A 12,487-nucleotide genomic window follows, 5' to 3' on the forward strand; every position below is an offset into this window, starting at 1 on the left:
TATCCGAAAATATTCATCTATACATTTTGTTAGGCATTTATTAATTTTCTAAATAACAAAATCACGTCATTTTACAATACTTGATAAATTTTTGTCTATTTCATAACTTAAATTACAACAAATATTAACGTCGATTATATGTATGTAAAATTAAATAAAACATAAACATCGGAAATAACTTATCGAGAATACCGGGGGTACATTTTTGGGTCCTCTGTATCCAATAATACAATACGAAGGAGTATTTAGAAAATAACTTATTAATGTTTACTAACGATTTGGATACATCAGAGATAAGTTTAACATTACGAAACGTAATATATATAGTTTTTTTTTAAAACTCTCCCAATGCTCTTCATTTATCGATAATAATAATAATAAGTTCTGGACTAATAGAATAATCTTACGTGCGAAAATGTTTCCAGAGGACGTAAACGATACGTACTAATTTTTTGTTTTCATTATTGATTTATATAAATAGATACATACAATATTAAACACAGTGCTCCTACAACTTCACAGTATATATATAACAATATTACAAGTACAAATTGGGCCTTGATATTCCTCAATTTTTCGTACTGGAATCATGAATGATTCTTGGTAAATCAATCGTGGCGTCTTTATTTAGAAATATCCAATTTTATGATAAAAAAAAAACAATAATGTCACATGAGATTACACAGTACAAATGGAAAATCATTCAACGATATTTTTCATTTGTATATGCGTATTGTTTCATCATAATCATATAAATATAATTGTCCATATGTAAGAATCAAAGGGAGCTTAGATCACTTAAATTATATTAGAACGATATGACAAAGCTATATTTTTCTCAATTTTATCAAGGACAAAGAATTCAATACTTATTCGTGTTAAAGTATTCGCATAAAATTAAGATAAAAGAATGAAAGAAAGAAATAATTATTCTTTAAATAACAACGAAACGGATATTAAAGTTGTTATTTGAAATATTTGGCGAGAAGATTTTGAGCATTAAAATCACGTTGAAAAAAAAAAAAGAAAAAAAAAAGAAGAAGAAGAAGAAGGAGAAGAAAATGTGATTAAAAATTATTTTAACGATGTAAGAACTGCAGAGATATATGCGCTTAGAACGTCGAATGTGTATACATATATATACCTATAATCTATATATGTTACAGTATCATTTGTAAAAAAGGAACGTTCTTACGTCTATTGCACATTTTCACGCGTGATAAGCCTTAAGTTTTCGTTATCCTTTGTCTTTCTTATTGTTTTTCTTTTATACACTATTCAATTCCTCCCGCAAAATTTATCGGCTATATATATAGCCACTCCATATATATATATATATTTATATATATATACTTAATACATAATAATACGTTTTATGTACCAATGCTTTCTTTTCATATGTAACTATGTACAGGTGTGTAAGTTCAGCTATTAAAGTTAGAATTTCAGTCGACGGACGGTCTAAAGGTCCTTCAGACTTTGCGTCTCATGAACTCTCCGCCGCTTTTGCATGTAATAATTCTCCTAAAAAAGAAAGAAAGAAAATAATGTACACGTTGTGAGAAAGAAAGTTTATTTTATACGATTAACTTTGTCTTTACATTTGGGACGAGATTTTTTTTTTCTTTTTTCTTTTCTTTTTTTCCCCTAATGACGAATTTTTTAATGAATCCCTCTTCATTAGCATTTTTATTTTTATTTTTTAATGAATTCCTCTTCAGCGACGCCATCACGGATTTTTTTATTTAAGCAATGAATGAAGCAAAAATAAGAGAAAGAACGTACATTTTATTTTTATTGTAAAAACTTTATAATATATTATTATTTATATACATATTTATATATATATATATTTATATATATGTATATATATATATATATATGTATGTATGTATGTGTGTATTTTTTTTTTTTTTTTTATCGATATCTAACAGTTTATCTGTATCTTATATTCAATTTATAATTTGATATATTTCATAAATTTATTCAAAATATAAACAAAAAACAATTTAATAGATTAAATCTTGCTCCAAATGAAATATTATTCAAACGAAATGAGTTAATAAGAATTAATTACTAAACGAGAAATTCCAAGTATAAATTGAGGAAAATTTTGGGATAAATTCGATCATCAACCTACTTTCCCTTTGATACCTTCTACAAGCTTGGTTCCTTTCTTCGGCATCGAAGTACCATAATGTGATTGCGTATCTCGTTTTGTATGCCGGCTGTACTTCGTGAGGATTTCTTCTGTCTGACCAGAAAAAGAGTATTCTATCAAATAGAGGTTCGATATCGGCTACTTGGTCGCGCCAACCTTCTGGAAATATCCTTAAAAGGCCTCCATTTTTCTATAATTATAAAATGAATCAACGATAATATATGATTATTCGGAGAAAAAAAAAGATTATTTACAATTAGATTAAATCGAATTTCCAAGATTAATATTTAATATAAATATATACAGAGAGATTGTCATTTAAAATTTGACAATGACATAAAACATCTTCGACATCAATCCTCTATAACATATTAATTTTTTATTGCAACAAAATGAAATTATTTTTGTGTCGATAAGATGAAATGAAATTAAACAAAAAAAATGGATATATATATATATATATATAAGTTGGTGATTATGAAAATGACATTTGAGACATTAAAAGACATATTTTATCGGGCGATATTTTTAACATTTTTAAATCATATTATAAATAAATATATTTACTTTTTTCTATTCGTTATTATAGAAAAATAATTTTTAAATAATTCAAACTTAAGTATCCAAATATTTCAAAATAAAAAATATATGATCTAGATCATCTTCATAATTATCGGCTCATATATATATATATATATAATATAATATAATATATGTATGTGTATATATATGTATATGATATTAAAATTACATGAATAAAATATAGAGAGTTAACAACATCTTTTCAGTGATTCTAATAGAGATTAAACGGAGAGACAGCTTATGTATCAAACTTCCGTTCTTTTAAAATATCCTACACCTGGTACGGCAGTCCTTGAACAGAACATGTGTTAAAAGTCTCCCATATTTATCGTGTAGGTCAACGTAAATATTGCTCAACAGGCAAGCAAGCAAGTAAGCAAGCAAGCAAGTGAGAAAACTCGAGCCATACGAGTTCTTGCTGTCTCTTATACGTGGGTGTACGTTGGATTCAGCACGTAAGCATCTTAAAACCCTTCATGCTTTTACTTCTTCCTATTTTCGTACGAAGGACACGGATTTTGAATCGTCTTATAAGGACGTTGGAAATATGAAACCCCAGTTTTTAATGATTACAAACGAATAAAGATTACATATTCAAGATTTTCATTCGAACATATTCTTAAACAACATGATTCAAATTTATTGCGCTAAAAGTTTGCTTTTTGATGACGAATATGTTCGTAAATGCGTGAATCATATGCATGAATCGACTATGTATTATATATATGTCTACGTATGCTACATATTTCCAAAAAAAAAAAAAAAAAAAAAAAAAAAAAAAAAAAAAGCGGAAAATTTCTTTTTGATCTATTATTTCTTTGTATAGTCTAAATGTATATATTGAGAATGTATGACATATTTTATTTTTTATACCTTATATATATCTCTTCAAGTTTTTTTTTTATATAATTCAACATGGCGTCTGAGAAGACATTGAGAAATCAATATACATGAATTTTTTTTCTTTAACGACCGATAAAGTTTTCATTGTACATAAATATATACGAAATTACAAATGGAATTCGATAATTAAATAAGTGGAGTAGAAAAGAATGTGATTATGATTAAAAATGGCAAAGGATTTACCTTAATGTCCCAATCTTGATTTAGATAGTAAATCGCAGTGATGCATCGTCCATCCCGGTTAGGATTATCCACATGCTTCACGTAATGCGAACCGTGACCAGGGTAGCAAGCTACCATTGCCTGGAAAAAAAGGAAACAAAAGAAAAAAAGAACGTAAGAGAGAAGAAATGAATGTTGTTGTGTTACGTCGCAGAAAAGGTCAATAAAAAATCATAAGAGAGAGAGAGAGAGAGAAAACTTAGTCGCATTATCGAGCAATGACCCACATAAATTAAATTTTGAAAGTACGATATACGTTGTACATTCGTATCTTCATTTTGTTAACCCTTTATAACATCATGTACGTAACTTAAAAGACCTCTCAGTATATATATATATATATATATATATTTTTTTTTTTTTTTTCAATTTACATGTTATTTTATTTTATTTTTTCGTCAGAAAAGTATCACAATTTGTTCATATCCGAAAAATTAATTAATCTTTCCTAAGTATAAATTATATTTGGAGAGAGTATAGTATAACTATATTAATTATTTTAATTTTTAATAACGTTAATTATATTAATTTAAATTATATATTACAAGTTTCACATTATAGAGGATTAAAAATATAGAATTTTGAATTATAATCACAATTTTGAGATTTCATTATCGTACTTTTACATCCGAAGAAGTGAAATTTTTTTTCTTTTGAGATTTGAGTACTACTTAGGGATGTCGTAATAGAAATGACTAAATGTTAGGAAGCTACGTTATTATATTGAAATACGTGTGCGTTCGACAACGAGGAAAATTCGATAACAAAACATAACAAATGTTCCGGGTATTCCCGCAGTTTTCTATTATTCAGAAGTGACAGTAACAAAGTTTTCTTTAACCTCTATGATTTCTCTCCTAATTAATTATATAAACGACATTCGTCACATTTATCGACATTGCACATTTATTTATATGATATTAATTATTTTTTTTTTTTTTTTTTTTTTTTTTTATAGTAACTAATCATTTGTAGAAAAGGAACAATAGATATACAAAGAAGATAATGAAAATAAATAACAAGTACTTTTCGTTATATGTATATTGTGTCTCTGCGTGCGCGCGCGCGTGTATAATTTCTCAAAAATTATTTTATTTCATATGATATTTCATTAAGAAGAATTAAAGTAATGATTAAAAATTAATGTAATGATAAAAATGATAAAGAATGCACGTATCTGCGTTCCTGTATGATATTTCTAACGATATGAAAAGTACATACAAAAAACATGATCTAGTCACATTAACAAACATACATACAAAGAACATGACAAAGTCATATTTTTAGAAAATAACTATTAGCCTAGCTTTAACCCTTCGTGCGAGTTATCACGTATCTTTATCAATTGGAAACACGTGTAACGCTAGCCTTGGCCCTAGGCTTGTCCTTCGCTTATTATTGTATCTTCGTCAATCTTAAAATCTCACGTACAAATTTGTATATACTATATAGAGATTTAAAAAAAGAAAAAAAAAAGGAAAAATAAAAGGAAAAAAAAAAAGGAAAAAAAAAAAAAACGGACATATTGTCTTAAAAAATATTATGAATATAAAATTATCAAATGAATATTGAGTGGATACGTTCATTAATAAAGTCAATATTGTATATCGACTTTGATGTACATCTAAGGCTATTAATTTAGTATGATGAATTTTATTTATTTTTTTTTCATTTTATCATTTCGATTTTATTCTACAACAAAAAATATCAGTAATATTCGTATAGCTATGTATATATATAACGAAGACTGTCCAAGTCAAAAGGTCAACAATTTATTTCATGATAAAATGTTCCACATTTAATATTCATTTGGATCATTTTTAATATTCATCTTTGAAAACAAGTAACTTTTAGTTTTTATTACTTAATAATATTTATAGCGACGAAAAAATTAATATCATTGGCCAATTACATATAAACATACAATTGGCTTGTCAGATCTTTAATACATATGTATATTACCAATACATTAATATTTTTTATTATAGAATAAAATCGAAGGGATAATACAAAATACAGAAATGTAAATTTAGATCCATGGAGAATCCTTTATATCACCCACGATCCAATTATGATAAATTAATGGCTGTAGGTGTACAAGCGATAAATAATGTAGAAAAGCTACGACATTAAATCAAAGTTGTGTATCATTTCGTTGAGGACGATGAACGAGCGTAAATACGAATCGTAAGGAACACGCGCGAGGTTTATCTACATTCTACGTCTTTATGTATATATGTATGAACGTATGTATCATCACGTGTACAAAACACGTTTTTGTATCTGTTAAAATAACAATCTTTATTCATTTGAAAATAATTATAAGAAAAATATAAGTATTTTAATTCAACATGACAGAAGAAAGAATTGTTTGAATATAATCAGTACGTACAATCATCAAATTTAAATTCTATAGAATACTTTATAGAAAAAATAAAGAAAAAAAAAAGAATGAAAGAAAGACGAATGCGTTATCATAACATATTAGATAATCAGACATTGTGACCATTGATACCTATAATAATCTCTATCGGACGTTTATACTCGATAAGAAAAATATTAAAAAAAAAAAAAAAAAAAAAAAAAAAGAACTCGTTCCTAAAATATCCTGCAAAATATCTGTTTGATTAGCCTAAGTCATTTAAAAATAAATTAAGAAGTTATGAAAAAGAAAAAAAGAAGAAAAAAAAATAATTAAACGTAAGGAAGAATTTTGTAAAAATTCACCTAAGTTATCCTTTAAGGATTTTACTTTTTATTTTTCTATTAATCGTAAAGATTGATAAGAGTCTTTTTTTTCTCTTCTTTTTTGTCTATCCAGAGAAAACACTTTACAAAATGAAGAAGAATGTTCTGATAAGAAAAGGACAATCTACTTAAAAGTACGTGACACGATAAAAAGCAAAGCGATAATTGTCGCTTCTCTGATTAGCTACGGTGAATATAACACAGTCTAACGAATAATATCGTTGTGTTATTAGATCGCCATGATATTATATGCATATTATAAAATAAAAGAATGTTATCGTCGATCGTAAAAAATTTTTCTTAATGATACCTTTAATTATATTAAAAAATAATTAAATTCCTCGTTAGAATTATCATAATCATGTGATTTTCATGATTCGCAAAAATATTCACCATTTTTAGTTATCCTGAAAATTTCTATACAAGGACAATCGGTTTTGATTCGTTTTATTCGGATTATAAGTGGAATCAACAAAACGTGAATAAACTGCGCGGCGGCGCGAGGAGCCAATTAAATAGGACGATTGCGAGAAACGCGTTGCTGTCGAGGTTAAATCTCGGCGACGTAAAAAAAAAAAAAAAAAAAGAAAGAAAGAAAGAAAGAAAGAAAGTAAAGAAAAAGAAAAAAAGAAAGGTACAATTGTTATTTCAACATGATCTAATTTTATCTCAGTCGCGAACAGAATTTAAAGAGATTTTAAGATACTCGTATAAAATTCTGTGTATCCTATACATCGTGCAGGAGCAATCTACTAATTTCTTGTTGGAACGTCACATCGGCAATCAGAGAGAAACAGAGAGACGGGGGGGGGAGAGAGAGAGAGAGAGAGAGAGAGAGAGAGAGAGAGAGAGAAGTCGAGGGAAAAGGATTAGAATTGATTGCCAAATAAAACAAATACGTCATGTTCGAGGATAAGCGAAGATAGGAAAATATTTATCAAACGGTCGAACGCTTACAAGTCAATAAATCGATGAGAATAAATCGATTGATCGTTTGAATATTGCCGGGTATTTCTTTCTTTCTCTCTCTCTCTTTCTCTCTCTCTCTCTCTCTCTCTCTCTCCCTCTCTCTCTCTCTCTCTCTCTCACTCTATTTTTATTTTTATCTCGATAAAATCGATTAGATTGATCGAGTTACATTGTTCCCTTCTAATATAAGTAAAAATGAATTAATGGATTCTTTTGTTCTTCGATTAGTGCTTAACGTTTGACGTCGCGTAAAATTCTACATAGATGAGCGATAAAGTGGTAAAAGCGCGCTCCTTTGAACTCTACTATCGATCGATACCTTTATACTCTCTTGTAATCGACGTATCGTTAAATACATTCATATTATAAGTTTCGACTTTATTCTCTTTATAGTTTGATTTTCGATCGATAGGTGTATCAATTGTTTAAAATAGGCCTCGGAGAGTCTATTCGATCCCAAATCTATCGGTCTAATAATAAACGTCGCAGAATGTGCGTACGTGCGCACACTAGATAAAGAATCGAAGCGAAATCGTTTTACAAATATATAGTACACTTACAAAAATATTCAGACACCCTTTACAAATTAAATAACTTCACTTTCTATAAAGGATAAATAGTGAATATAAATTTTTGAATAATCATAGAAAGATTTTGTGATATTTAAAAGGCACATTTTGTATTTCTTTTTTTTATCGTTGGTGAAACAAAAAGAAAAAAAAATCATTAATTATCCTATATTTACTTAACAACCAGAATATACGCGTATTCTCCCTTTTTTTCTTTTTCTTCTTTTTTCTTTCTTTCTTTCTTTCTTTCTTTCTTTTTTTTTTTTTCTTTTTTTTTTTTTTTTTATCCAGTTCACAAAATGTTATTCGATTTCAAAAAACTGATCGAATATTTTGTTGACCCGTTATATGTATGCGTGCGTCTACATAAAATGAATCAAAAGTTTAACAAATTGAACTTTATACATTTAGAATCGTCATCATATACGACATTAATATTTTAATTTTGAATTTCACAATCGTAGTGATACATTTTTTATAAACAATAATGATAACAATGATAATATATTACATATATATCATAAAGAACGATACTAAACAAAAAAAAAATATATATATATATATATAAAAAAGAGAAAACTGCTAACTGCTTCTACGTAATAAGAAATATAGATACATCTATATAGAAATCATGATAAATCTTTGGCGCAATTCTCCGCACACCTCTCCTTTCGCAAGACGTTCACCTTCAGGAAGGTTAGAGAACAATTCTCGCCTGAATCAACTTTCGATTTTCGAAAAAAAAAAAAAAAAAAAAAGAAAATAAAAAAAAAGAAAATAAAAAAAAGCGCAAATAAAACTGCCGCTTTCTACCTAAGTGGACATGCTATACACACACACACATATATATATATATATATTTATTTGTTTATTTATATATATACATACATACATACGTGTGTACGCATGTACGTAATACGTACGAATGACGCGGCTCGTGGGTGGCTTCACGGATAAACGAGAAAACGGGTGGGGGAAGGAGTGGGGAGTGGATAAAGGCGTACGTGACCGACTGCACTTCGTGAGTTCTACCATTCCCCTCTCTCCCGCGAGCCATGTTCGTTCAACGTCCGAGATCTCTTTCGAAGATCGCGACGATTTCAGGATCCTGACCTTCTCCACTAAATTCCTACTCTTCCTTCTACTTTCCTTTCTTCCTTTTTGTATCTTGTTTTTTTTTCTTTTTTCTTTTTCTTCTTTGTTCTTTTTATTCCCTTCCTATCCATTCTCCTTTCTTCTTTCTCTTGTGTGCATCCTTATACGATTAACAATCATTCTTTTTTCTTTTTTTTTTTTTTTTTCTTTTTGTTTCGATTTCAAAATTGCGATTTATCGAAAACCTTATAATTGAAGTGTAAATATTTTAAAATGATTTTTATAAAATGAATCACAAAGTTTATATCGCAATAAAGATTGTAAAATTTTATTAAGTTAAATATTAAAATTTCTATTGATGAATATGAAGAATGTTATTATTAACGTTCCTTCTTTGTCAACCTATTTCTATCTGTGTTATCAACGGTGTAAATAATCCCAGACTGGAAAAGCTCATGCTAAATGGTTCAGCTAATTTTACAACTGATATTTGATCGCACCGACCATAGTAGAGAAAGAATACACGTATTCTTACTACGGCACCCTTTCATTTGTTTGCGCTACTGTTATTGAAACATTTTATATTAGTTTTAAAGAATATTATTGCACGAAGAAAAAATACTTTCTTTCTTCTCGATAATTATGTCCATTTATAATAACAAAATGATAGAATATTTGGTAAATTCAATCGAGAGAGATTATTCGAGATATTGATTCTATCAACACAAATAACGGAAGTACGATAATATTAGTTTTTTTTTCTTTTTTTTTTTTTTTTTAATACAAATGATGATTAATGTTACTAAGTCTCGAAATCATATCGTTTTGCATGTAGCGATAAAGATATCGTTTTCTTATTCGAATGAAAAAACGGAGAAATAATTTAATTAAACGAAAAATATCAAATTACAATGTTATTATATAAATTAATCAAAATTATTACATGTACGATATTTTTTTTTTTTTTTTTATGAATAAACATAGAAATTTTTACAAAAATCTATATCCATTTACTACTTACCTTTGTTCTGCCATTGATCGTATAGCTTCCCATCTTGCCATTATTGTGCATTTTGTTTGCCCTCATGATAATAGCATCAACTTGAGATATTAGCATGCCTATATTTTGACATGGCTTTTCTTTTCCATCCAGCCATGTTATCTGATCACCTCGAATTGTTTTTAAATCGTTTGCACTAGCCTTATTGGAAACCAATTGTCCATCCTTAAATAATCCAGCACTATACATATTTAAAACTTCTTTTAGCACCGCGAGGCCCTTATCAGCACCCAGAAAATTGTCTACCACGCACACACCATATTCATTCATGTCTCTGATCACATTTCTACAAATTTCGCCTATCAGTTCCTCTAAATTGTTCTTATTTCTATGCAAAAAGGGGGGTAAAAGGTCTTCCTCACGAAGTTGAACATCTGGGAAATTTTTTATGCCATTATGATGCGTCGGCATATCTAATTCTGAATCTTGCAAACTACCAAGAATTGTAGAACTTTCTAAGGCAGGATTCAATAATTCCGCTCTAGCTCCCAAAATCGTATCTTCTGAACTACCTTCGTAAGTTATAGGAGAAGTCCAACCATCAGCTTTTACAATCAAGCTGTTCTTCGATTTATCCCCGTTTTGTTTTTTCTTAAAATTTTGATCTTCGTATTTTGGATAGACTAAGTTCTCAGATCGATTATTAGAATCTGTAAATAAAAAAAAATGTTTATATTAGAAAAGAGGAAATCCTTCAAAAATAAATAACGTTATCATGAAAACCAAAGTAAAATTGAAAGTAAAACAAGTTTAACATTGAGATCTCTCAAAGTACATACGAAACGATACAAAAAAAAAAAAAAAAAAAAGAAAGAAAAAAAAGAAAAAAAAAAGAAAAAAAAGAAAAAAAAGGAGAAAAAACAAAATAATAATAAATCGATCGAAATTCAAATACGATTCGAAATTACCGTTGTGTTTACTTAGTTATTAGGATTATCTCTGAATCGTTAAAATCGGATTAATATTGTATTATAAGATTAATTTAGAAATGAAAAACTGGAATAAAAAAGGAGAAAGGAAGATGAGTGAGATCATACCTCGAATCAGTTTCAAAGGATAAGAACGTGAAAAATCCTTGTCGTCGCGCTTTTCTCGTACAGCACGATCACCGACTAGCTCAGCGAAGACTTTGCTGGTTAGTTGAGTTTGGTCGGTTAGGTTAGGAAACGGTCGTGTGTTCTTCGTGCAACGTTTTCTCGAAGTGGAATGATCGGCCGTCACAGCAGAAGTATGACTCTCATCCGTATCATTTGTGGAAAGTACAACGAGCGAAGAATCATTTGGCCATGTTGCACGGATTCCACAAAATTCTTTGTGACGTTTCCAATCACGCCTTTGATGTTCCTTCGTGCAATAGAAAACTGATTTGCATCTGGAACACCTTGACAGCTTGTCGGTCTTTTCGCAAAGGACGCAACGTATCGTTTGCATCGAAGATCTAAAATCAACGCCGTCGGCTGTCTGCGAACGACTGACCATCGGACCGGACATGTTTCACCGTTTATTTCGTTGCTACAAGTGCCGCTACTATCGACGACATTTCTTCGATGTGAGAAGTCACACACGCACCCGTCCGTCTCTCCTTCTCCTTCTCCGCGTGAGGAATAACGCGCGCGCTATCGAAATACCGCAGTACTGGCGTACATCTACTACCTTAGTGGGAAGGAGAAATGAAGAAAGAAAGAAAAGGAAAGAGAAAGGGAGGAGGAAAAAGAACGAAGAAGAAAAAAAAAAGAAAAGAAAGAGAATAGAGCAGAAACAGATAGATATATTCGAGAACGGCGGAAGGGGCGTCAGGGAGAGGTGAGGTGGGAAAAAGAGAAAGAAAGAGACAGACAAGGACGCGGCTATACTAAACCGATGCACTGACACACGTTTACTTTTTTTTATCCACACATATAGATCTGTGTGTGCTCGTGTAAACAAATTCGCGACACTCCCAAGCGAACGAGCGAGTTGGATCGAAAACCAATAATATTTTTCTCCGACGATCATTGAAGAACAAAGAACAGCGTCCTTCGTACGAACCTTTTCGAGACTCTCTTACGAGCGTATATACGCTCCACGTTTCTCCAAATACTGTCGCTCGGAAATTCCTCGCAAAAATTCGGACGCATTTCGCTCGCTCGCCGCTCACTCAGCTCCGCACTCTTTATCTTCGTGATCTGCCGTAAGGGC

General features: G+C 29.7%; 1 protein-coding gene across 2 annotated transcripts; it reads right to left on the reverse strand.

The window, feature by feature from the left end:
• Window positions 1–20: 20 nt before the first annotated feature.
• On the reverse strand, window positions 21–12,473 carry LOC124949450. Of its 2 annotated transcripts, none has more exons than XM_047494462.1 (5): window positions 11,347–12,473; window positions 10,271–10,959; window positions 3,830–3,949; window positions 2,155–2,351; window positions 21–1,524 (listed from the first exon to the last, which is right to left on the reverse strand). In XM_047494462.1, exons 1-5 carry the CDS (start codon window positions 11,798–11,800, stop codon window positions 1,473–1,475), a joined length of 1,512 nt encoding a protein of 503 aa, XP_047350418.1. In that variant the 5' UTR covers window positions 11,801–12,473; the 3' UTR covers window positions 21–1,472. The 2 variants fall into 2 exon arrangements, with proteins under 2 accessions (XP_047350418.1, XP_047350417.1); XM_047494461.1 differs by having other exon boundaries at window positions 2,141–2,351; window positions 11,347–12,472.
• Between the last annotated feature and the right edge of the window lie 14 nt (window positions 12,474–12,487).

The sequence above is a fragment of the Vespa velutina genome, chromosome 5 (genome assembly GCF_912470025.1).
Source record: "Vespa velutina chromosome 5, iVesVel2.1, whole genome shotgun sequence".
NCBI classification, from domain to species: domain Eukaryota; kingdom Metazoa; phylum Arthropoda; class Insecta; order Hymenoptera; family Vespidae; genus Vespa; species Vespa velutina.

Coding starts and splice junctions, on each gene's coding strand:
- LOC124949450 (XM_047494462.1), bottom strand. CDS start 11,800: ATGTCCGGTCCGATGGTCAGTCGTTCGCAGACAGCCGACGGCGTTGAT. Junction 10,960..11,346: donor TCCTTTGAAACTGATTCGAG/GTATGATCTCAC, acceptor TTTTATTTACAG/ATTCTAATAATCGATCTGAG. Junction 1,525..2,154: donor AGGAACCAAGCTTGTAGAAG/GTATCAAAGGGA, acceptor TTTCTTTTTTAG/GAGAATTATTACATGCAAAA.